Here is a 26,909-nt window from a genome sequence, read left to right on the forward strand (position 1 = left end):
GTGCAGCAGGATCTGCCCATCCAGCCCTGGCCAAGCATCCGCTGAAGGAGGAGACACAAAGGGAGATGTTCATCATGTGGCATTACACTAAAAGCCTCCACACCATCTCCAAATGGGACCAACTCAGCACTGGGCAGAGATGAGGAGAGGTCCCAGGGAGAGGGCAAGGCCCTGGTCTGAGCAATCCAGAAAAAAACCCTCAAAAAGGAACTCTTCTTCCAGCAACACAGTAAAAACAGCACCAGGAAACTCCAGAAGCCAGCCTGGCCAACCTACCAGTGAGCAGGCATAAGAGCATTGTTTTGGGCAGAGCAAGGGTATTTTTGAGTTGTTTTCTTTTTCAAATGAAAGTAAGAACAACAGCTCTAAGAGGTACTGGAGCATTCAGTCACTGTTTGCTTACAATACTTGAGAGATGCTTTATTTAAGAAATATTTAAAGGAAATCATAGAACGTGATTTAAAACTGTCTTTGGATGTTACATTTTTATTATATAGCTTATAGTTGTCATGATGGAGGCACATTATTCAAAGAATAGAGACTACACGTATCTGAAGAAATGTAACAGCACTAAATTGACATCCCATGTCATCGTTCATTTCTCCATTCTTCACAGCAAAACTGAATTAAAAAAATGTCAGGTTTCAAACATTCTCTTGGAAGTCCTAAGCGAAAAAACAAACAGTTTTTTAATAAATAAAACTGCTTGCTTGATTCCATTGTTTTGTCAGCTCCACACGTTTTTTCATATAAAATTTCAAGCGCCTATTTGCAGTGAGCTGAAAACAAGAAAGCGACTCAGCAGGTGGATGCCAAGTGAAGTTTTTATTTTCTACCTCAGCTTTTATAGCTACAGAGGAGGACCCGACTGTGCAGCCCATCAGGATGTTCACACATCAGCACTTTCCCATCCATCATTCCCATACTTTATGGCCAGGAGTTTCAAGACACACCACGCATACCCTTCAACCAGTGTTCTGGTCGAGATAACCCAGGCACACAGTGCTTGGTGTAGTTTTGAACTCCTACTTTCAGGCTGGCCCAAGGTCCTGTTATACTCAACACCACCACAGCTCAGTTGCCTTTGTATAAATCCCAGCTGCTGTTTGTGTTCTTTTAATGTTCTCACGGGGATCCCAGCTTCTGCAGCGCCTTGGTTTGCAGCCTGTTGCTGCTTCTCCACATCTCCTGTTTTAATACTGGGAAGATTCCAAGAGCAGTTTGTAAAGCCTCAAGCGTTATGTACTTTGTTTTTTAAATAGAGTACGGGTTTTATAAATAGCCAGTTACAGAAAACAATACAATACACAAATAGTAATACAGCTTTGTTTGTAACTCTGTGTTTCCAAGTGATATTTGAAATTCCTGAATCCAAACTGTCTCCAACAGGAGTAACAAACATATTTACATATTAAAACATTTACATCTGGGAAAACATTTAGCTCCCACATTATTCCACTTGCACTGTACATTCAAACTGAAAAATATTTTGGTTCTTCAACATAAAGCACCTTAGAGAGTATTTTAATCACCAGATAAATATCCTGTAAGTCAGTATCACACCTTTGGGGAGGGTGTTGGACAGAAAACCCATTTTCAAAGATCCGGACTCGTAATTTCTTAAACTAACATCATCCAAACACACCGGGTGCTAAATTCAAATTCAAAGGGCAAGTCCAGACAGAGTTTCCTAAGGAGAAAAACTGGATTGAAAGGGACGTCCTGGGTCAGTAAATCCTGACCGTGGCTCTCCCTGGCATTGCTTCGTGCAAGGCTTTTCCAGAAACACAACGGCAATTTGCTTTCCATCCACACCAGCTTGAACAGAAGCCAGTGTTTTACTGTTCCTTATTTCCTAATAGTCAACTCTGCACCTCATGAAGTGCCCTGATTTTGAACAGGAGCCTTATTTTGCTGTAACTGGATCAAATGCTGGGTTTCACAGACAATTAAAAGCCTAGAAAAACATCTGCACTGGGGAAAAAGTTGGTGATAAAGCCAACATTGCATTGTAAACATTCATCTACACACAATTTGGACAACAAAAGGTCAAAGCTAAAGTGCTGTAAAATTATATTTGGAAATAATTTAACAAGTTCTTGATTCTGCTTTATCTAGCAACCTGGAGTTTACCCCTAAATTACGACTATTTCCTGCATGGTCCGTCACTTACACACCAGATACACCATAACCAGTACCTGCAGTGGTGAAACTCCACCTGAAAGCACGCGAGGGTCTGCACTGTGTCTTCACTGCATGATTAGGGCAATCCAGACAAAAATATGTGGAGTATTTTCCTTTCACCTGCAGAATCTCGCCAAGAACAACGCTAAGAATCAATGTGGATAAACAAGTAAACTGAACTCTTTGGAAACACTTTGCATGGTTGTGAAGCACTAAAAAACCATCCCGACATTTACCTAACACCTGATTTTATCTGCTTTGTAAGAAATAGTTTCGTTGCTGAAAACTGAGAACAACATCTTCTGGAATGGCTTTGCAGTAATGTATCTCAGCATTTCTTACCGCTACAATATATACATATAGCAATCATCTAGTTTAAAAAAATAATCTATATTCATGTAGAGATATTAAGAACCTAAATCCTGCAACAGAAATCTTTTGTTTCTTAAACCAGCGGCAGCAACACGTTACGTAGCTCTCCTCACTGCAGTGTAACAAGTACACGGATTCACTAACAACATACTCCACAGCACAGCTCTCCTGTTTCCATACACTGGTGTTTTTCTGGTAGTTCTCAGACAAAATGCAGAAGCTATTTACTTGGGACTTTCTACAAACACAATTTATGCACTGACATCAGACTTCAAGATAAACACCAGAACATTGCAGAGATCTCCATCGTACTCCAAACTGAGTATTTTTTCTTTACAAGCACACAGTTGAACTGCACAGTTAGACCATGACTGTATTTCATAAGGTAATTCAACATTATTGAACCTAGGAATTGCTTTAGATAGCTGTCTCCACAGAGGGTTTAAAGAACCAGGTTCACTAAGTACCAAACAGGTAGCTGCTCAGTGATGCACACCTTTATTTCTCATTGAGACTATTTCTAATACTAATGATGTAATGATCAAACCCTGCATTCTGATATTTCAGTTCAGTAACAAACGACTGTCTTCATTCACAGAGCCTGGACTGAACATCCCAAGCAATGGAATGATGCAGACGTTGCAGGAGTTTTTGGCTTAGGAGAGGCTGGGAATGAGCAAGCCTCCCAACCCATTCAACCAGATCATCTCAGCAGTAGGAGTGTACTGGGACAAGAGTTAAATACAGGTGTGATGCCAGAAAGCAAGCCCCAAACCTCTCTTATCTCTGCCTCGCAGGAATTCAGATCACAGCAAGACGATTTGCAGATGGGAGTGTGAAAAGCTGGAGCAGGACGTTTGTAGAAATAAAACGCATTTAAGAGGAACCATTTCTGGTAGAAGGCCATGGAAACAAGAGAGGTCCTGGAAGCTCTGAAGTAAGGCACACGTATCTGCAAACACAGAACCTTCAGTATTTTGCAGATGCAGTAATTCATAATTTTTTAAACTCAGTACTCGACTACACATGAAGTAGCCTATTATAAGGCTGGGAAATACGTTTCTGGTTCTTTAGTTTTCTTAATTATATTTTTATATTTTGCCAGAGAAACACTGAACTGCAATGCTCACAGAATGGTCACACAGCCCTGTCTGCAAGCATTAACAGCCCCTGCACCACTTCTTCTGGCAAGTCTAATTTAAAAAAAGAAACAAACCAAACGAAATCAAACCCCCATGACCCTGGAAAGTCACTGCAAAAACTGGCTTTCTACATTAGAGAAGAATTACAGGTGAAAAGACCTCTCGGAAACAAATCAGTTCATGCACAGACTTCTAGCCAGCTGTTTTGGTTGGGCTTTTTTTCCTTTTGCTCCAGGTTTGGTTTTTCTTTTTCGCTTAGCAGGGGTCAGAGGAGAGGAGCGACTCTTTCATAACGCTGTGTCGTCATCATCTCCAAAATCCCCCACCAAAAGTGAATGCTTATCTGGTTCGTTAAGAACTATGCTGTTCACAGAACGTTTGTCCGAAAAGACAGAGTTTATAGAGGCTCTACTGTAATTGATGATTCGATCCATTAAGCTCAGTTTGGGAGAGCTTGTTCCAGTCTCATCGATTCCAATGTGGACGCTGATTTCTGATGGGCTTTTGTGCCTCATTTGGCCACGGGCCCGGAACTCGAGTTTCTCAGAACTTGGTTTCTGGTACCTAAGGAAGGAAAAAGCCAGAAGATGACAAAACATCTCAGGTTGAAATAAAGTGCACTGCAATAAGAAAAGAAACTGGCTCATGTGCTATGATCACACACAAGCCAGAGACATTTATAATTTGATTGATGATACAGTGATAAAAGTTACAGATTTTGCAAGGCTACTACACAAGCAGCAGAACAGGTAAAGCTGTCGCCCATTGCTCAGTATTTACCTGTAGCTATCACCTACCAACTCTTCTACTCTCACCCTGAAACCTCACGAGTTAAGTAAGTAGCAAAAGCTACCATTCCCCCCCAGTGCTACGCTACTCCCAGCCGCAGGGTAAGGAACACCACCCCCAGGGTGACAACTGCAGCGGCTTGGTCTGCTTGCTGCAGCGATCCTCAGTTCAGCGCAGCGTTTACAGCTGCGTTATCTCAGAAGCCAGCAAGTCCTGACAAGATTTCTCACAAATACACAAAGGCCACTAAGGAGTTTTTCATTCTGAACACACTTCTAGTTTGTACATTTCTGTTCACATTAGAAATGACATTGTGAAACGCTGAAGTGCTTTGGGCCAGCTGACTCTTCTCAAGCAAGAACAAAACCAACTGCTGAGCTGTTCTTCAAAGAGCTTTGAAATACCAGTTCCACACTTATTTTCTGCCACTCAAAGTGAAAAGCCTGAGCTTCAAATCCGAATTACAAACCACGAAGTTGTTCACACTCACATCTTTAACAGCAAAGAAGAAAGCACAACAGAAACAGAGGAGGCAGCCATTGCTGCAGATCCCATCCAGGGCTGCAAAACCAAACCGATGGGCAGGAACACACCTAGGAAAAGAAAGCAGCAAGTTCAGAGCAGGAACACAGCATTATTCATACACTAACACACATGACTTCACATCGACTGTCTGATTTTAGTTGTATTCCAATATGTTAATAAATATAGTTTTATTTTGTGTTAAATGATTTCATACAAATATTTGTGTTCTAGCTCTGCCAGAACCACCTACAGGTAAACAGAGCTGGAAGTGTCACTGCCACAGTCCAAATATTCAGAAGTAGGCACGTCTTGCAGTAAACAGCTTGTTCACAGGATCAGGCTCATTCAATAAACCTTTCACTTTAAAGTTATTTTCATGTGCTGAGCATATCCACAATGTGGGAGGACAGCTCACAAATATACGACTGCAATGACCGTAGGCAGATAACTCTGCACTTGCCAAGTCAGAAATAGAGAAAATGGATCCTTTTCCACACAACAGCACGTCACTGCAATCTTCAGCTCACTAAGCACAATCTTGTAACTGCAGGGAAACATTCACGTACCAGCAGCGATGGGAACCCCAATGAGATTATAAATTAGAGCAAAGACAAAGTTGATCCGGATCCTTTTCACAGTTTTCCTTGATAGATCTATGCTTGCTACCACATCCATCAAGTCATCCTGCAAGTGAATATGTTTACTGGAGAAGCCACAGAGGAAAAAAAAGCATACATGTAGTGTCACCATACTCCTATTTTACAGCTAAACCAGACACTGGGTGTAACAGACTACACGTAGTATTCTGTAGGGTGCTCTAGTTTGTCTGCACAGAGCCCATACAATCAGCACCAGTCTTGCTCCAGATGTCACTGCATACCAAATTACATACACAGCACCACACAGCACAGTTCTACACAGCAACCACAACTTCTGTCAAGGTATTGTGGATATGCAGGAAGAAGTGACCATAACCTTGGAGGTACAGTGGTCTGTTACTGAAATACAATTCATATTTGCCAAAGGTCAGGTAACTTTTTCCTCCTTTACTCACTCTCGAACTTCAATTACCCCCAAATTTATAGTACCCAGAAAATGAGGAAGTCTCCTTCACAGGACAATTACCACTACACTAAACAAAAATGATGAAGATAATCTCTTCTGTGCTCCAGTTCTCCTGGCTTATGAAGGCTGTACACCTCAGCAACAGTCTGAATCAATCAAGACATCCTGGGCCCTTCTAACCCCTCTTATCATCTCATTTTAATGAAGCACTCTTGATTTCTTACCTTAATTAGAACCACATCAGCGGCCTCAATGGCTACATCAGTCCCTGTGCCAATAGCAATTCCCACATTGGCCATGGCAAGAGCTGGGGAGTCATTGATACCATCTCCAACCATGGCCACTCGTTTCCCTTCATCTTGTAACTGTTTCACTTTGGCTACTTTGTGGGAGGGAAGAACCTCTGCAAACACCTTGGTGATGCCAACCTAAAGAGAGAAAGTCCAAAACTGTCTTGCAGCTTTTCTACTGGCTGTTCTTTCTAACACGCTTCCTGTAACAGGTTGTTTAAACCCAAACACACATATAAGAGCTCACCTGAGAGGCAATAGATCTTGCTGTTTTGCTGTTGTCACCAGTCATCAGGACAACTTCTAACCCCATGTTCTTCAAAGTGTACACTGCCAGCTCAGCTTCTGGTTTCACAGTATCAGCAATGGCAATCAAACCACACAGCACTCCTACAAGAACAGAAAGAATGTGTTTGCAATAAAGACCTTTATTGCTTTAAGAATAAAATGTAACAGTTTCCCCCCCCCTCTAGTGAGACTAATTCCAGAAACAGTAATACTGATAGCAAAGAGCAGATCAGAACAGGTATCAGGGCAGCAGCGTTTAAGACAACGCAGAGTATGCACTGTCCAACAACAAAGAAAATGCCTTTTCATTCCTTTCTTCCCCTTTGCTCACTTGGAAAAGTCTTTGCCTTATGCCCAACTCTCCGATAAGCTAAGGCAGGCAGGAAGAGGCCGTTCTCCCATGAAAATGTTATAAAACCAGCTACTGATCTCTTTTCATCCCATGACTCTGCTTCAAGTATAGCTGCTATGACATTACTACTTATTCCTTTCTATTTAAAGTGACAAATCAACTTCTGAATTAAAAAAAATATAAAATAAAAAGAACCATTGAACTTACCATCAACAGCTGCTAGAACTGCTGTGCGACCTCTCCGCTCATGTTCTGTCATGGCTTTGTCAACTTCATTTTTAACAAGGAGGCCATTTCTGGTCATCCATTCCCGGTTCCCAATGAGAACAGAGTATTTTTGAGCCGTCATAGTAGCTGAAGGAATACAATCCTACCATCATATGGATAACCAGGAGCTTCCCTCCAGCAAACCCAAACAGTACTGAGAAAGATTTTCTTTATCTCTACCACACCAATCTTTTCATGCGTTCTCGACAAGACAGACACTGAAATTTCTTCAGTAATGGGTAGTTACCACATCAGTGGATCAAGAATCAAAGATCAAGGGACCAAGTCCCTTTCTCAGTGCTTCCAATTCCTATGTAACAGCCCAATGGAGTTGAAAGACCTAACAACGAGCTGTTCTTGACTGAAAAACAGTCTGTTGTGCAAACATACATAGTTTTGGCTGGCAAATGGCAACTTGGGATGAAGCAAAGTTAAAACAAAGACAATTCCTACATAATTTTCCAGCCCCATATTCAACATGTAACGTCAAATTGCACTTATACCAACATAATATTTTTAATTAATATGTCTCGAGTGATGTGTGAGCATGAAGTAAACTAATGACCAACTATTTCACGTGTGACTTGATGCAAGCCCAGTTCTCCACAGCAGAAAAAAGTGACCTCATTCTTAAGGATCCCCAGACACAAAAGCAAAAATGATTCATTTTATTCTATAAACCAGAGTTTGCTTACTTGGTAGTTTAGCATCAATAATCAAAGCAGGCTGCATTGATTCATTCGTATTTTCCTCAATTTTCACAAGTGTCACGTTTTTAATATTGTTTTCTTCAACCATTCTATTTTTCCCATAGAGTAATGCTTCAATATTGGTGACTTTACAACTAATGCCACAGCCTGGAACTACCTGAAAATCTGTACATGTCCCAAGGGTTTCTGAGTCCAGTTCCTAAAGAAAACAGAGGCAAACTGAGAATATTTTGAAATATATAAAATCATGCCACATTCACAAACCCCACAAAATAAAGTGCAGTCAAACTAATTCTAACAGGAGCACAGAAATATCAATCATCAAAACATAAGTTTGAATATCCAGTGCACCTAATATGGTATCGAGTGATTTCTGTGGCTCCACAATTTTCAGCTTTCCCTGTTGAATACATCAACTACTTTCCAAAAACCACAAGACTATTCAAACGTGTTAAGTACTGCAAGAGAGGTTCTGCCATAACACAAACGGCTCTTTTCCTGTACAGATAACTTACCTTTTTGCAGTATTTTGTTATTGCTACTCCAAGAGGATGCTCGCTGTTACTCTCTGCAGTCCCCACTATCGCCAGCATTTTGTTGTGTGGTAGTTGGTTACTCTCCACTAAAAACTTAACCTGCGTCACTTCTGGAGTCCCATGGGTAATAGTACCCGTCTTGTCAAATACAACCACCTTCACCTGCAGCAGAACAGAAGAATTCATTCAGTGAATAAGGTTTTAATGTACAGCTTCCCCAGAAAACCACCCAGTTTAACCAGACTTAGCAACATGCACTGATTGTACATCACCTACCAACACGTACTGATGTTCACACAATGACTTCCTCGGGCAGCAATTGCCAAAATACCACCAATAACAGCCTCTAAAGTTCTTGGAACAATAATCCTCATTTCCTACCTTATGTGCCATCTCCAAGGGCTCTCCTCCTTTGATCAGGATGCCGTTCTGGGCTCCCACTCCAGTACCAACCATCACAGCTGTTGGGGTGGCTAATCCCAAAGAGCAGGGGCACGCGATGCACAAGACGGTGATGGAGGCTTGGAAAGCAAAGCGGATTATCACTTCGGCTGCAGAAATGCTCTTGTTGTAACCCTAGTGACACAGCAGTTTATTTTAGTAATAGAAGAAATTGAATAGAAACAATCAGCTGCACATTGCCTCTGATGTTAAAAAAGTCTGCAAACATATAAGCTAAAGTATTAATACTAAAAGCACAACACAGACAAATTCTGCAAAACCCAAGACTAATGACCCATTAACTAAAGACTAAGTTCTGTTCCACATGGCATACACCCACCATCTGTTTTATTTATAGGACATTTTCCCAAATAAGGCACCACATGCTATAGGAACTCTTTTATGCTGTAATATAAAAATACGATGTATATGTAGAATACGTATATACTGTTGATAGAGTAACAGGAGGAGATGAAGATTGCTCTCCTGGAAATGAAAAAATTCTAATCAGAAATAGTCGTCAGTCAAGAAACCTGTGATCTAAGCAACCCTAAGGCACATGTTCAGATCCTGATCCTCCTCTGGCATCTGTAACAGAGATGAATTCCACCGATTTCAAAGATTAATTTACACAGAGTTATGCTAACAAGACCAGATGCACAATTGGAGCTTGTGACTCAAGGGACTTCTTTTCCCCCCCGAGAAGGGATGGAAATTGGGGATTTTCGATGTTTAGTATTTGTTTTTTTAAATTAACTTTTTTTTTTAATACTAACTTTCAGGAGTTGATTAATTATTGCAGATTATCTTAAAGTATAAATGTAGGAGTGATACAGTGTGAAAAAAGCACATAATATGAAAAATACAATAACAAAATACCACCTATAGTCAGCAACCACCTGCAATGACAATTTAGAAAGGAAATCAATACAGTCCAATAGACTTGTAGGCCAATTGTTTTTAAAATATTTCAGAAACTGTTTAAGGAGACTTACTTACCAGAAAGTATTTTTCTACTATTTCAAAATCCACAAATCCAATTATAATCCAGGCAAAAAGAGTAATCACGGAGACAGCCACAATAGAAGGAACGAAGTAGCCACTAAGTTTGTCAGCAAATTGCTGGATAGGTGCCTTGGAAGGAGAAACACACGTCAGCTTCTGCACCTTCAGACATAATCACAGCTTCTGTTTGCAGCACATTTGGCATACCACACTCTATAATTACATATTTACTTAATAAGACAGTAAGACTTGGAACAGCAAGCCATATCAAAAGTCCTTACTCAGCAAGACACTTATTTTGCAACTGCAAGTCAAACCTACGCTATCTGAACCACTCTTCAAATTATTTGCTATGCTGATGCCTATGGTAAGACAAACCCCAAATGCTTAATTTGGTAATACTCTTTGGTAATACCTTTGACGTCTGGGCCTCCTCCACAAGTTTAACAATCTGGGAAAGGGTTGTATCAGCTCCGACATGGGTTGCAGAAATCAGTAACGATCCATTCTGGTTAATAGAACCTGCAATAACTGTATTGCCAGGTTTTTTAGTCACGGGCATTGCTTCACCTAAGGAAAAGTCAGCAACAGACACTAAGGCATATTCCTCAGCAATATTTCAATAGCTACCAACTCCTAACGTGCAGTTAGAAGACCGAGGAGAACATCAACTTCAACATTCATTCTTCAGATTAATTTACAGGAAAAGAAACACATTTCTACACTTTCAAAAAGTAAATGCTCACCTGTGATAAGAGATTCGTCTACCATAGAGTGTCCTTCAATAACATGTCCATCCACTGGAAATTTGCCTCCTGGGATCACTTTGACAACGTCACCTCGTTGAACCAATTCAACATCAACTTGCTCTTCACTAGAATGATGTGTTTTCAATAAGAGATTGTTAACTAAAGTCACCCACGCAAAAGTTGTCACTATCAACAAAAGCGTAATCCCATCGGTTGACATTGTTAGCATATACAAAAATGGTCAGGAGAAAGGCCATTTTAAAGGCACGACAATTATCTTATCATAGTTTTATTTACTTTTCCAGTTGAGAAAATCCACTGATTTTCTTAGCACAGCAAAAATTAGCAAGATTCCAATAAAACAAATCAGAGCAGTGTTAATTTTTCTGCACTTTAGTATTTACATCTGGCAACTGTGCCGGCAAATCTGAAGTTATTTGCTTCACAGTTCTACAGAATGGTAACATTTGTCTGTGATTTAAGCATATTAACAACAAAAAAGGAGCAACAGAAAAAGCAAATGACAAAGTAAGATACCTTAAAAGAACGTTATCAGGGCCCAAGGTAACAATAGTAGCTTCAGTAGCTTGTAATGAAATTAGTCTTGCCAGTGCTTCTGATGTTTTACCCTAGAATAATAATTTTCATATTTTTCTGACTATGCTATTGAAAATAAAAAACTGCTGGGTAAATGACAACTGCATATGTTGCAATTTACCCTATTAAGAAAACACTTTCTCCAAACAGCCTTATATTAAGTAGTTTCATATTTTTACCAGTTCAGTAACTGAAGACAATTTTAAACGAAAAAAAGGTTAAAAGAATCTAACAAAACTTTTTCATGAACATTTTTTTTAAAGCTACACAACATTCTGAAATGATTCTTTGTGTCTTGCAGCTCAGATACCATGGGCTTTTATTTTCCTTACCTTTGCAACATGCTCTAGCCACCGGCCCAACGAGATGAACACAAAGAGCATAGGAGGAGTGTCAAAGAAAGTCACGGGGTTTACTTTCGCCTTCTCAGCCATTGCAACCAGGAGAATAACAAACGAGTAGACGAATGCAATGGAGGTTGCCAAAACAATGAGCACATCCATATTTGCAGTTCTGTGCTTCAGTGCTTTGTATGCCTGTATGTAGAAGTGCCAGCCTCCAAACATCTGTAACGAGAGCATCGGTTGTACGTTATACACACAGCTGTAACACACAGCAGCAGCATTTCTGTAAGAGAGAGACACTCATTTTATTTGTACGTTATACACACAGCTGTAACACACAGCAGCAGCATTTCCGTAAGAGACAGACACTCATTTTATTTGTGTTATTTGCCTTCTCCAACTCTTCCTAACAAAATCCCAGCTCTAGCCAAGGGCTATGATCTCCACCACTGTACTCTCAGGTCTTCTGACCTCCACGCAGCTCCACTGGCTCCTCCCCATGTCCACCAGTGCAGCTGAGCAGGCTGCCTCAGATGCTGCCTGGCTGCAGAGCACCTCTATGCTGATGGGCCTCTGCCCCAAACAATCCCTAGCACCCCTTTTAACAACCTCAAAACCATCTTTAGTCAGCATCATTACAGGCACTTTTCAAATTTAATTTCTTCATTGCCTTCTATTTTGAGTGTTTAAGCCAAATAACCTGGCAGTTGTCGTATTTCCACTCACCTGCACAGGGACACAGAGTAAAAACGACAGAAAATTCATAACAGATAATCCGGGCAGAAGCTGGTATTCCAGGACCATAGAGGAGTGAAGGGCCTCCATTTCCTCACTGCTCATGTTGTGATGTGCGCGAGCATCTGAAAGCTGACTGTCCATGACCATCATGTAAATCATCAGCCCCATGACGGGAATACAGAAAACCAGACTCACAACGAAAGACCTTTTCCACCTGAGGTTTAAAAAAATAATTAAAGTTTTGTAGCCAAGTGCTGGATAACGTTTTAGCTAGCAAGTCTGCACAGTCACAAAAGAATTTCATAACTTCATTGCTGAATTAAAAAGAAGACTCCAAGATGTTTCTAGAATCTAAATACATTCAGGAATACTTACTGCCTTATTTCCTGTCTGTGATCCAGATGACTGGCAGATCTATCTTTTTTGACTAATGAAGTAGTGAAACCTAAATCCTAAGGAAAAAAGCATAACAACAAAAAAGAGAACAATTGGTTTTCAAAGACACTTTGTGCTCATATAAAGTTATTGCCAGATTATTGACATTGCCAGCTTTACATCTGATTTACTTTATTAACATTTCTGATATGATTGTTGCTATGATTACTTACCTTTATCACTTGTATAACATCTCGAGGACCTATAATCTCAGGATCATATTTAATGTGAGCTTTGTTGGTTGCAAGAGCCACGGAGCAGTATAAGACACCATTAGTCTTCATGAGGGTGGACTCTATTTTGTGTACACAAGAAGCACATGTCATTCCTCTCACCTGTAAAATAAAGGTTCCTTCCTGTTACCAAAACCACAAGTTATTCAGTAAGTGCATTTTAAGAAGTAGAAAAAGTGCTTATGATTATCCCAAACTACTTATTGCATATTTCTGAGGTATGAAGCAGTGAGATGGAGCTCTCTAGTTAAGGATATGAGCAGTATAGAGGAAGCAGAGCACAGAGATCGGATTAAGCTCTGCTAAAGCTCTCCTGGCTCTTCAAGCTTAGAGCTGGGGTACACTGAGACTGACTAAGCTGCAAAAAAACAAATAAAAGAAAATAATAATAAAAAAGGGAAATTCCTGTAATAGGCAGAGTAATAAAAAAAACAAACCAGGAATATTTCTCCAACTTCGGTGTAGTATTGAACCTGCACAGTTTGCAGGACAAGGTATAGTTTGTGATAAATACCCAATGTACTCTTTATTTTTTTGTAAATTAAGCTCTACTACATGATTAACACTTTAGAAGTGGGTGCTTACACAAGCACATCCCATAGATAAATGTAACAAAGACAGGGGTAGCTGGTTTTAATTACTAGCTTACAACAAGCTCCAGAATCCCATCTCCTTCACCACAGTTTTCCATCACGGTAGCTCCAAATCCCAGTTCCCGTATGAGCTCTGCAATAGCTGACGGGTGTATGACAGCAGGATTATACCTCACTTCTGCCTTTCCAGCCATTAGGGCAACAAGTATCGAATGTATTCCTAGAAAACATGTGCGAATGGTAGATCATGTTTAGGAAAAATACCGCAGGATGGCACAATAGCAATTTATTGAAATAGAGAAAGCTACCACATCGTGGGTACACAAAGAAAAAAACACATCATTTTCAGAAGATACATCAACAATGGAACAAAAGCACTTAAGTGTTGGTGTGACAGACTGAAGTATGACGCCATGGGTTGCATGTTTTTAACAGTCTCATTACAAACATTCCACCTGTGCTATATGAAAAGATCTATTTTTACTTAAGAGCAGCTCTTCTGACATACAGTTCTGCATATTTTTCTGATCTGCGTTTACCTCTTCTAAAAGCTTTTTCTTCAAGAGAACATGTACGAGAAAGGGTAGATCTAACAACGTGCAATCCTACTGTATGCTACATGAAAAGGACTTACCCAGTTTCCAAGATGAAAAAAGTTAAAACTCCAGCTTAATTTAGAACACATTCATCTTCATTACAATAATTAAATGCAGTCTACATTAATGACTCTTTATTACATCATAGTCACACAACTATTTGTTCTTGCAAATATAATCATCACACTACAGAAGATGGACAGAGTTGTCCTGACTCGCAGAGCTCAAATTAATGTACGTCTCTCTAATCCATATTAATATCATCTCTCTCTAACAGCTCCCTTCCTAATGCAGGCACATACGCTTCTGCCTTTAAGTTGCAGACTTGGGCAGAAAGAAAAGATTTGAAAAGATTTGTTTCAGCTGCAAAATGATCCTTATTTGATTGGTAATTTAACAGATTACACTGACATATATCTTACCATCTTCTCTTCTCAAATTTCTCTCGATGTTGGCTACGCACGAAGCACACGTCATTCCTGTGACTTGGACGTAGCACTTGGATACTGTCTTTGTCTCCTGCCTAGCAATGTGGCTTGGTGACACTTTGGAGGAAGGCTCAGTTTTGTGAGATTCCAGCTGCATTTCGGGTGAGGGCTTAACTGTTGCTACAGGTGGATCTGCCCTGGCTGAAAAGAAGATTGCAATTCATGACATTATGAACAGCCACTGCAGTGAGCAGGTACTTCTCCAGCCGTAAACACATGTTGCTGTAAATGTAGACCAAAAACTGGTCATTGTACATGCCTTGTCAATGAGATTCATCCATCTGTCTGTCAATTAAGAGTAAGCAACTGAAAACAAGACAAAAGGTTAGGCCACTCATTAACTGTTTTGTTACCACTTTTCCTTTTGCTTTTCCTCATTGTATTTGCCTGTTCTGTTACACATCCTTTGTCCTCTTCTGTAGGTTGTAAAGTAAACCTCTGCATTGCAACCTTACTTTTACACACAATTTTATTGACCTTACCTGGGGCGCAAAGCTGAATTTGTAAGCAAGCGCATGTTTTGTAAGCAAAGTCAGCATTTTAGACCTTAGAGAGGGGCTCCCAAACTACAGACAACTGCTTCTTACAGCAACTCAGGAGATGCTATGCTTATGTAAGAGCAGTATTAAAGGAATTAAATGGGAGCACCTGATCATTTCTTCACAGTAAGCATCTGTACTGGTTTGGGCTGGGAGAGGGTTGATTTTCTTCACAGTTGATCATACAGGCGTTATTTTTTGGATCTGTAACAGCGTATCTGGTATTTCAGCTGTTGCTGAGCAGTACTTACACGGCATCAGCCTTTTCTGCTTCTCACTCTGCCCCACCAGCGAGGTGGCTGGGGTGCACAAGAAGCTGGGAGGGGACACAGCCAGCAGAGCTGACCCCAAACCACCAAAGGGACATTTCATACCATATGGCGTCATGCTCAGCAACAGAAGCTGGGGGAAGGAGGAGGAAAGGGGGAAGTTCAGAACAGTGGTGTTCGTCTTCCTAAGTAACCATTATGCGTGATGAAACCCTGCTTTCCTGCAGAGGGCTAAACATCTGCCTGCCAACGTGGAGTAATGAATTAATTCCTTGCTTTGCTTGCACACACAACTTTTTGTTTACATTTTAAATTATCTTTATCTCAATCCAGAAGTTTTTGCTCTTTCATGCTTCTCTTCCCCATCCCAACATGGGGGAGTGAGCGAGTGGCTGGGTGGTGCTTAGCTGCCTGTCAGGGTTATCTCACAACAGCATCATTTTACCTTCCTCAGCAATGTCCACGCTCTTCAGATGCTGGTAACTCCTCAGTAATACCTGAGCCTGGTTAAATATCCCTTCCCTAGTTGCTCCACAGGAGCCAAGTATTCCATAATTCACTATTAAAGTGCACTTAAGTGCAGCAATTTGTAATATTATTTACAGGTAGCAAAGCTCCAGTTCCATATTCACAATATGAATATATACAGTAGCAAACTGGAGAATTATTCAAACATCAGTATTTATCTGGCATATTTCTATGTCCAGACATCTCAATCATTTTTAACTCATCTGATGTATTAATGGAAGTACACGTACATTTAACTGTCTCATCGACAGTGAAAATATTTGAAAATTGACAGTGCCTGGCGAGCACGAAGCGTATGTCAACTGCTAAACTTCATCTTGGGTGGTACCAAAACCTAAACAGAACTGCACCACCCTTTCAAGAGTTTATTACGTCATTACCTGATAAAGACGCATCAAATCCCATATCCTCTATTGAGGATCGCAAGTCTTCTGGGCACGTCTGCAGAGGGTCGTACTCTATAGTCCCGTTACGATTTGGGAGAGAGACACGAATAGATTTTACACCTGCCTTTTGGGCTACGACTCCCTCAATGGATTGCACACAGGAGCTGCAAGTCATTCCCTCAATATTTATCACAACAACGTGAGTAAGCGGCTGGCCAGCATCCTTCAAAGCTGGATGAGGAGCCTTCAGCGGAGACACCAAAGTGGGGAAAAGTGGGACGTTTTCATATTCGTCAGGAAGGCTGACTTTAAACGTCTCCGGAGACACCGCCTCTATGGCTTTTCTCAGTACATCTACGCTAGTTAAGTTTGGCTTATAGTTTATAACAGCAGATTTCTTCTCTAATGAAACGACGATACTTGTGACTGACGGGAGTGCTGATACGGTACTCTGAATGTTGAGGACACATGAACGGCAGTGCATGCCGTCAATTCTGAAGACAACTGTCTCTGTATCATTCACATTCGAGTTTTCTTTCAGTGCCGTCTCACAGCCTTTGGTCTGAGCGTTCCTCAGCCTTTCCAGGTCAACAGCGCTGAGTTTCAGGGGCCTGGGCTGCTTTTTGAAAGATGCTGTGAAACCCGCAGCTTCAATTTGATGTTTTATTTCTTCTGCTCTAATGAGATGAGGCTGGTAGACAACAACAGCTTCCTGATTATCCAGGGACACTGAAAATTAATCAATAAAAGTAAGTGCGCGTTGCCATCCTAAGCACAATAATCATGTTGCCCTAAGAGCAAGAGATCTTGTCAAAGCTGTCCAAAAATGCTTTGAATGCTCAGAAAATGTAACTGCAACGGAAAGATTTAATTGTTTGGTAAGTATCAAACAATTTAGTTCTGCAATCAGTTTTTGTCTAGTACCACAACAACTTTCAGCTCCTGTTTTCCTCTGTTTTTTGCTCTTTCCTCAAGACTTTCACAAATGGCGTTACTATTTCTTAATAAATGTATTCATTTATCAGGGGTCTGTGGCAATACATTTATGTCAAAGCTATTTATACAGATAATATTCTCTTGCTTTTTAGCTAAAATCACATATATGCCAGTCTTAATTCTTAATTTTACAGAAAACATAAACCATTATTAATACAGAAAAAAAAAGACAACGTGGTACTAGAGATTTTTATAACCAGCAATAAAATCACGGACCATGACTACTCCAGACTCCCTGCCAAAATACAAAGCAACCACTGAATACTATCACACGTGTAACAGCAACAGCCTCACCACAATCTGGGCCCCTTTCTTTACTTCTAGTCCAAACTAAACTTGTAACTAAATACCTGGTACCACAAGGAGTAACTGTCACGCTAAGCTATCTAATCTAAACCCAAGATACCTCCACAATGCCACCAGAGAACAGCATGATCCACTTCATTTTACATAAAAATACACTAAGGTTTTACCTTTAATCCTCTGAATTCCCTGCAATTTGCCAATCTTCCCCTCAATGGTGCTGGTGCAGGAGTGACAGGTCATCCCCTCTACTTTCAGGCGTAGCACAACGCTAGTTGCTTGAGACCAGCTGGAGTCTTCACATGTTCCAGGCGTTACCTCCGGTGCAGAGATATTTAAATCTACCCCTGGGACCATTTGGATAATCTGCTTGCCATTTATAATGGAAGAAATGAAAGACACCACTGCAGTTTTTTGATCGGAGGACATTTTAACATCCACGATACCTTTGTTATTTAGCAGTGTATTACAAATCTGTTTAGGTGTTAGAGCTGACGGAGTAGGAATAGTAAGAAAAACAGTGTCAGGTAAAACAGGTTGTGCGTTTGAATCAGCTAATGTAGCATCAAATCCCATGTCATAGATCGCTTCCTGCAGGGTTGCTGGAGTCTGCAGTTCCGAGTCATAAACGACGACTGCATTCTTATCCTCGAGAGATACCTTGCAAAGGGGAATAAAACCACAACAATTTAGCAAACCGCAGTATTAAGAGACAACTAATACCCTGCATGAGACCAGAAATAGCTTTTACTTGCATATATTAATAATACTTGGCCAGTATAATTTTACCCATCACTACTCACCTTGAAGAACAAAGCCACAGCAATAACCACCATCAAGGAACTTCTGCTCATCTGTGCAACAACACAGCTAGAAAAAACAGATTTCCCTCCCACTCCTGCCCCAGTTTCAGACTCCTTTCCAAGTCTGTCTGGCCATTTTTACTTACGACATCCAGACAGCGTCAACGCATTTAATGAAACTCCCAGAGCCGAACTCTCTTGAACGATGGTGACTAACCCAATTCAATCCCAAAGCAAAACAGCCCACAGAAGAGTCGTCTAATCACATGTACAATTCTGCAGTTAGTAGTGATTACCCTTAGGCTACAAGGATGGAAGGAAACACTCTGAAAAACCCCACAGATTTAAGCTGCAGTGAAAGGAGCCCAGTATTTCTACTTATCATAGGCACAGGTTGTTGACTTGCTATTAGCAATAAAGTGCATCAGAGTTCACAGAACAAAATTCAGTTTCAGAGTTTCATATATGGCAAACATTAAAGCAGCTTTTTCTCCTTTCTCTGTACGTTTTGGTGATCCAGAGACATCCTAACTTTCTGCTAACCTTTCACATCAGATGGTACAAATATCCTCAATTTAATTTGCTCCCAACTAACGATACATCGAACGCAATTACTGCAGTTTCCAAAATGGAAAGCTGATGCCTGCCAGAGGCCCAACACAACATCATTCAATTCCATCTTTCCTCTGGGCAAAGGTACAACCTAAAGGCCACAGTCATGATTAAATTAGACCAGTTAAATCATTTTAATATCCACTTTTCTTAATTTTTGTCCCAATTATGGGCTTTAGCAGAACTAGTGACATGGACATTTATTGGTTTCATTGCAGTTGGAGGCAAAATAACCTAAACGCAGCTCTGTTTGTCTGTATTAGCCACCTAACATTCATCTCCTTTACTGACCTAATTCATAATCACTAAACAAAAACCTGATTTGTCTTTTATTCTCAGATATTTTCTGAAAGAAATTACCTGGCTAAATTGAAGTTCTGATGCTGTAATGAGGATAATTACCAAATGCGACCTCTTATATTTCTTATAGTCCTGTTCTACTCAGACTAAGTTTTTGTAATATATTTTTTTGCCACAAGTAGTTTTAGAAATAGCATTCAGCTCTAGGATAAGGTGTTTACCTTAAAACCTAAACACAAAACTTGTGATACTGTCCTTTCAAAAACCTGCTTAATTCCTTACGTAAAGGATGCTACAGACGATTGAAGATGAATGTCTTCAATCAAGTTAAAGTATTAATTTCTCCTCCTTCTCCTATCTCAAGTCTTGTGTATATTCTCAGAAATTACCTGCAACAATAAAAAAACAAGATTAAATCTTTTGCTAGAATAAGGAAGAAAAGGAGGATTCTGAAGTCAGATTATTTGGGGATATTATTTTACAGGCTGCTTTTAGCCTTCATTTGACTTCATGCTTGCAGCCACCCAGTGATTTATCTGACCGTAGCACGCCACCGATGTTCGCAGCACTATCCCCAGACACATGCACTATAACAGAAATTATCTTTTGATGAAGCCAGGAAGATATTATTTTCTTTAGAGTAAAATCAATCACTACAGAATGCTACAGCATGATTTCAGAACCTAGATACTAAGTAATTACACTTTGCAATTTTGTGCTGTCCTTATCGTTAGGATTCTTTCCAGCACAAATGAGGTCTCAAAACTAATAGGAAACACTCAGGTTTTAAACTGTTTCCACTATTAAAACTACTGTAAAATGAGGTATTGGATAGGAACGATCAGCTCACCCTGGAATACTTTACAGCCCAAACTTTTGCCGACAATAAAAAAATACTAACAGAATATTGTTAACTCCTCTAGGCTATGAAAAAAAGAAAGTGTTAAGTCAAATACAGAAAGTCTGGATTAAGGGTAAACAAAGTAGCTCTGTCAATAACTCAAGACTACAGCTCAGCTGCTCCTTCTTTCATTTCCTGACAGACAGTACAAAGGAAAGGAAACTTCTAGTGCTTGAAAGAGCCAGCAGGACTTTCTTTTGTCGCCAGATTACCTGCCACTCTTATGTCACGAACCACAACAAAACAGCCTTACTTTTCATAGCGGGTGAACTACCACACGATGAACTGGACACCTCAAGCCCACAAATGCTTTTGAACCTGTGCAAGTGACCTCTGTGGACTATCAGTTTGAAAGAAAAGGCCTGGAAGATTGTAAGCATATAGTGTAACTTACTCAGTGTAAGGGACACAGACAGCTCGGGTTTTTTTCCACCAGCGTATGTTCCAGGGCTTTTGCTTTATCTTATTTAAAAAATTTCCTGTTCTTGCTTTTTTATTTCCTCCTGTTTCTCGCATTACTTCACAGTATCAAATTAATTGTAAAGCAGAAAATTACATAAGAGTAACAGATAACGACTTGGCTCCCGCTGCAGTCAAGTAAGCACCCGTTTTTCTCTTATATGAGAAATATATGTACAGAATATACTCTTTACATGTGTTTTCCTCCCTTGGTGAGTATTTTATCATGGTTTCTTGTATAAGAACAAAGCTCTGTAAGAAACACTGACAGTTTTACTTACTTTAATATTATGGATACCATTCATCTTCCCGACGTGCTGTTCGATGGTCTGGACGCAGGAGCTGCACGTCATCCCCTCTACACCGATCACTATGGATTTTGCCGCCATTGTCAAGTTCTACTCAAGTCTTCTCATTGCTGTTGGTCAAAAACAATTAAGGCGTTTGTTCTTAAATAATTTCACAAAGATTGGAATCAAAATAGGAATTTAACAGACTATGTACCTGGCCACACATAACTACAGCAAATGTCAAAATGTGAGCAAAGCTGAACAGGAAGGAGAACTTTAGATATTTATTCCTATAGATTTTCAAAAAGGGAAAGCATTCAGACATTTATTATTTGTGTTAAAATTGAGCTCATTTGATCACAAGCTGTGATTCACTGGTGTGTGAGATGAAACTATAGGGAGAAGCAAGCGAGAAAGAGCGAGACACCAGGTCTGGGAATAGCACGACAGAAGGGCACGTAAGCCACAGTGACACAGGGGATGATCCTGTTTTTCCACATTTACATCTCATATATTATCATACCCTGGCAAAAACAAATTACACTGACATTAGCCCTAGGAAGCAAGTCAAGCTTTTCCACATTTTATTCAGAAAAGTCTAATTTCTGCTCCTCTGAAGATTATTATTATTTTTCTCATAAAAACAAGCCCAGAAAGAAATAAGTGAACCTAAATGAAATCTGCAGAAATAAAGGCTAATGCAAAGGACTTCTTCTGTCCAGTGCATAAACTGTTAAATAACAGAGGGGGAAAGAAGGCAAAAAGAACTAATTTCCAGGTATTTTTTTCAACCATTTGAAACTCTGCATTTTATTTTTCCAATGACAGAGAGGTTGGTGACCAGGAAAACGATCCCAGTGAACTGCTTAATGTCTGCCTGCACTGGAAGCAATAGCAAATTTTGATGACTAACCCAACAGCTGAAGTTAAAACATAAGCGTAACTTGTTTTTTTACCCTGGGGACTTATCTTGGAAAACTAAATTACATGAAGTATTATGTTTAATAACCTTAATTTGCTCGCTCCCTGGTGACATTTCAGAACTGCACCCTGTTACAGGAGGTCTGAAAGTTTCTGGTTTCACTTTGAGACATGCTACAAACCGTGTAAGAATACAAGGATGTTTCATCATAGAAACAAGTTTATCTCACGGACGCACAAAGCTGAATGCCGTAGCTGAATCAACAAGAAGTAGAGACAGTATAAACCTCTGTATTAGTGAAATTTCCAGTATAGTAAATATGTATTTTTCCTTTAACTGCATTTTTTGTCAAGAGCCAAGAACGCATTGCAAATTTCTGCCAGCCACTAATCTGTGGAAGAATTTAACTATAACTTCTAGGTCAAAAAAGAAGTTTAACCATGTAAACAACATGAAAGATAGCCCAAGAAGCTGATTTTAAAGCTTTATTTTCCTAATGCATGTTCTAAAATCCTCAAATGACCGGCTAATTCACCCAAACTGAAATGAATCTCTGCATTCTGATAGGCAACAAGACTTCTGTTCAAGAACTACTCAGTAAAGGACTAGACTAACCCAGATAATTAATAATCATTAATTATTGCATTAATGATAAGCATGGCAGGTGGACCGGAAGATTTTGGGAAGGCATAAAGGAAATCTCGTAGCCATAAGGACTTAGAACACGGACGAGAGCTACTTTTGTAGGTGACAAGGTAAGAAGCTTTTCCACTAACTCACCACTGCTAAGAACAGAAACGAGACTACACCTGACGGGTTATTACAGATCTCATTTCTCACCTACTCTGAGTTATCAGAAACAGACACACACAAATGTTTGTACATCAATATTCACACATTCCAGAAATACACATCTGTCACTTGACACACAAGAGAATCAGGAGTCAGCAGAAAACTGTATTTTAACAGAACTTTATATTGCAGGTCCTTTCTCAGGCTTATCTTGGCTTTAGGCATTGTATATACGTGGTAGAGAAAATCCTTTTCTGGAAGAGAATGTAATTCAAACAGGCAAAAAACCACAACAGAAGAGAAAAAATTATTGTTTTTAAAAATCCCTCAGGGCCCCAGAGTACTAGGACTGAATTCAGAACTTCCACCATGTTGGATCTGATTGTCTCTTCTTTTTGTGCTCTGACTTTTAATTAAAACATGCTACAGGATCTGTATGATATATGCATCATTATCAGCTCTCTGTTGATGAGGAAGAAAACAAACAAGGTTTTTTATTTGCTTTGTTGCAAGCTGCTAGAGAACAGGCTGGTCTCTAAAAAAATACGAGTTATCCAAATCTAAAGACAGAAAAATGGGCCGTTTGTAGGCAATGCTGTCCCTCCACATCAGTTACATTATATTATCGACCTATATTACAGGTCCAGGGAGGTGATCATCTCCCTGTACTCGGCACTGGTGAGGCCGCACCTTGAGTGCTGTGTTCAGTTCTGGGCCCCTCACTAGAAGAAGGATGTTGAGATTCTGGAGCGTGTTCACAGAAGAGCCACAAGGATGGGGAGGGGTCTGGAGAACAAGCCTGATGAGGAGCGGCTGAGGGAACTGGGCTTGTTTAGCCTGGAGAAGAGAAGGCTGAGGGGAGACCTCATCACCACCTACAACTGCCTCAAGGGAGCTTGTAGAGAGGTGGGTGCTGGTCTCTTCTCCCAGGTGATGGGGGATAGAACAAGGGGAAACGGCACCAAGCTGTGCCAAGGGAGGTTCAGGTTAGAGATAAGGAGGAAGTTCTTCACTGAGAGGGTCGTCAGAAGCTGGAACAGGCTGCCCAGGGAGGTGGTGGAGTCACCATCCCTGGATGTATTTACAGAGCGGGTAGATGAGGTACTTAGGGATATGGTTTAGGGGGTAGACAGGAGCGGTTGGACATGATGATCTCAGAGGGCTTTTCCAACCGAGCGATTCTGTGATTCTGTGTGACAGTGAATTGAAAACCAGTGTACTCAAAACCTCAGTTTTCTGTTCAGTCGTATTGAGATTTCTGAAGACCAAACTGTCTGGTTTTCCAGTGCTCTTGGTGTTTTAAAAGAGATCTTCTCAGCAGAAAGCACAGGGTTAATACGTAGTGACTGTAAATACACACACATGCTTTTCCTCCCCTTACAAAATGCCCAGGACAATGAGTTAAAATCAAAAGCTAACACATGCTTACATCTGAGACAGTATTTTACCTTGTTATATTCTATTCCATTCCTAATGCTCTGCCTCCTTTATGAGTGCTTCCTGGTAGAAATACTTTGGCTGAAACTTAAAAAGAAATATTTTTGTCATCATTTCCTCCTCCTGACAACTTTTAATTAAGACAAATTCATGACTAAGCAGCCCGAAAAGCATTTGTTACACCAATAAATTATTACTAGATGTACACAAGAGGTGTACAAATATTGACAATTTAATTCTAGTTCTCCTTATATGTGTTAATATTTTACCAAGTTCACATGAAAATGGATGTGGAAGTCAAAAGATCTGCATGAGGCTGCGCAGCAATCCGTGTGTGTTACAGTGATGCCTTGAACTTGGAACACACTGTTTCCTCACTCCTGCCACTCATCACTATGTATCTGTTTGTTTCTTCCTCATTTTTAAAATTTATATATATAATAATGCATATCTATACAGCTGTGTGTATATATATGAATTAGCTCAAAAGAGAACCTCACCGTACAAGGGACAGTTACAGTTGCAGCAGGATGCAACTGAAACAATCAACAAATCTAAAACTTCTGTAAGATCTAAAAAGCTTTCTAGGTGACAAGATATATTTTATGAACTGAGACTGAAGATCTCAACTATTACCCTTGACTGCAAGGCAAATGACTGCTAATTAATAACTTGTAATTCAAGTATCATGGACATAGTCCTTTGAGATGCTAAGTTATGGATCACATATTGTTTTACAGAATAGTGGCTTTATTCTTAACCAATGCATTGCTACATCTATAAAACACCTTTACCATCAATTACTAAAGCAATTAAGGATTTGACGATGCAAACAAATAGCAGCCCTCCCAGTTTTACCTAACAGCTATGTCTGTAGAATACAAGAAACCAAAGGGCTTCAATTCAACTGCTGCTGCTTTGGAACATCATCTAAAGTGGCTTCGCCTTACAAAGAGCCTTGCTTTGAACAAGCTTTGTAAACGCTTACTGTATTCTCTACTATACTATTTACTGCTTAATACCTTTAGAAACTCCCTTTTTCTAGTCTGTTACCTTCATCTGTGTTTTGCAGTACACAAGGCAGTAGTACTTCCTTGTTTGTACATCAACACCATCAGTGGAGCAGCAGAGCCCTGGAAATAATCGGGCTCTGCAATATTACCAAACCCTACATGGTAAAGGAGCAACACTCAGTGACAAGAGATGTACAAAGGATAATTAAAAACAAAATTATATTTGGGAACAGAGATAAGTCCATGTATGTTTCTTTCAGGTACAATTTTAAGCTTAACATTTGGGTTGCCTGTTCTAGGATCAGTAAGGGCATATAATCAAGAAGCACACAACGTTTCTGGCCAAGTGTACAAGTGCAGTTTTCACCAGTTTTCTGTATGTAATTATCTTGAATTCACAGTTGCTGGAACTCAAGAGACACCAAAACCAAGAAAAAAAAAAATGAAAAAAAAATCAAACAAGTGTCAGAAACAGAATCTGTCAGATTTAACTACAGCCTTTGGATTTTATTAAATTTCTAAATGGCTGACTCCTACTTGACAGTTTGCTTTATTTATGGCAGCAGAAAGATAAATTACTAACTATATTAAATGGAAAAAAAAGAGTACCTGTCCCTAGATGTCTGGAAAGGCATATGAGAAAGAGCAAAGGACAGTATGAAAGGACAAGGTTGTATCATCTCATCCCTGGGCTCACAAAAGTGCTAGAGAATGGGTTACAGGAAATCTGGTCCAATACAAAAGAATGAGGTTTTATTATGTTCACTGGCAAATGGTTACATTTGAAAGCATAATATATGAGGCTTAATCATTGAGGGAGAAACTATACATCTACAATAAATACTTGTCACAGGCAGCTCCATAATACTCTAAATAGGTTGTAATTCATGTTGCTCAAGACTTTAACAAGCCTTGCTTGGTCAGCAGACGATGGAAATTGCTCTGCAGGACTTGATTTCTCTACAAGCTGGATGAAAAAAAGTACACATTGAAAGCTTTCTGTTTCCCTTCTGACAATAGACAAGATGCTAAATAAGATGTTTCAGAGGTGCAAGTTAAGCAGCTCAGATTTGAAAAAACCTCGGAGAAGAGGCTCAGTAAGTTATGCACTCAAAACTCATTACAAGCCTTTCTCCGAAGATCACCAGCAGTGTAAGAGGAACATTTTCAAGTCCACCAGTGAGCGTGCACATTTACTGTATACCAAGAAGCAACAAGATCTCAAATGTGGCTGCCCACTGATAAGAGTTTATTACGCCTCCTTTCAGTTCCCCGTTGGATACTGCTCAACCTGTTGGCATTGGCTGCAGCCCAAGGGAACCACAGGAGCGTTGAGGTGACTCCCTACCATCAGCATCTGCCCAGCTCTGGGAACAAGGAGGCGGCGGCGGGAGAGGCTTGCAAAGATTGAGGTGACCGAGCAGGAAATACCGTTCAGGATCCAGAGCTGGTTCGGATCAGCAGCCCCGCTGGGTCACCGTTTCCGAAACGCAGAGTCACCCCGTACTCACCCCCTCAGAGCCCACGCCAGCTCCCCCGGGATAAGCCACCCGGCGCCGCTCCTCTTAGAGCCACTGGGGCCTCACGACGCTTCCTCCGAACCTTCTGGAGCGACCAGCG

At 40.2% G+C, this 26,909-nt stretch overlaps 1 protein-coding gene across 1 annotated transcript; it reads right to left on the minus strand.

Annotated features, from left to right (window-relative positions):
- Positions 1–3,969: 3,969 nt before the first annotated feature.
- ATP7A (ATPase, Cu++ transporting, alpha polypeptide) lies at positions 3,970–21,224 on the minus strand. Its single transcript, XM_010188595.1, has 22 exons — positions 21,117–21,224; positions 17,931–18,420; positions 16,456–17,190; positions 14,674–14,880; positions 13,712–13,875; positions 13,003–13,164; positions 12,770–12,846; positions 12,383–12,608; positions 11,645–11,878; positions 11,253–11,344; positions 10,713–10,840; positions 10,382–10,536; positions 9,961–10,095; positions 8,902–9,096; positions 8,500–8,682; positions 7,970–8,183; positions 7,215–7,361; positions 6,615–6,757; positions 6,302–6,505; positions 5,579–5,696; positions 4,978–5,080; positions 3,970–4,262 (listed from the first exon to the last, which is right to left on the minus strand). Exons 1-22 carry the CDS (start codon positions 21,222–21,224, stop codon positions 3,986–3,988), a joined length of 4,497 nt encoding a protein of 1,498 aa, XP_010186897.1. The 3' UTR covers positions 3,970–3,985.
- Between the last annotated feature and the right edge of the window lie 5,685 nt (positions 21,225–26,909).

This window comes from Mesitornis unicolor, unplaced genomic scaffold (assembly GCF_000695765.1).
Source record: "Mesitornis unicolor isolate BGI_N332 unplaced genomic scaffold, ASM69576v1 Scaffold54247, whole genome shotgun sequence".
Classification (NCBI taxonomy): domain Eukaryota; kingdom Metazoa; phylum Chordata; class Aves; order Mesitornithiformes; family Mesitornithidae; genus Mesitornis; species Mesitornis unicolor.

Coding starts and splice junctions, on each gene's coding strand:
- ATP7A (XM_010188595.1), bottom strand. CDS start 21,224: ATGGCGGCAAAATCCATAGTGATCGGTGTAGAGGGGATGACGTGCAGC. Junction 8,184..8,499: donor TAACAAAATACTGCAAAAAG/GTAAGTTATCTG, acceptor TGTTTTCTTTAG/GAACTGGACTCAGAAACCCT. Junction 5,081..5,578: donor TGGGGTTCCCATCGCTGCTG/GTACGTGAATGT, acceptor TTCTTTTCCTAG/GTGTGTTCCTGCCCATCGGT.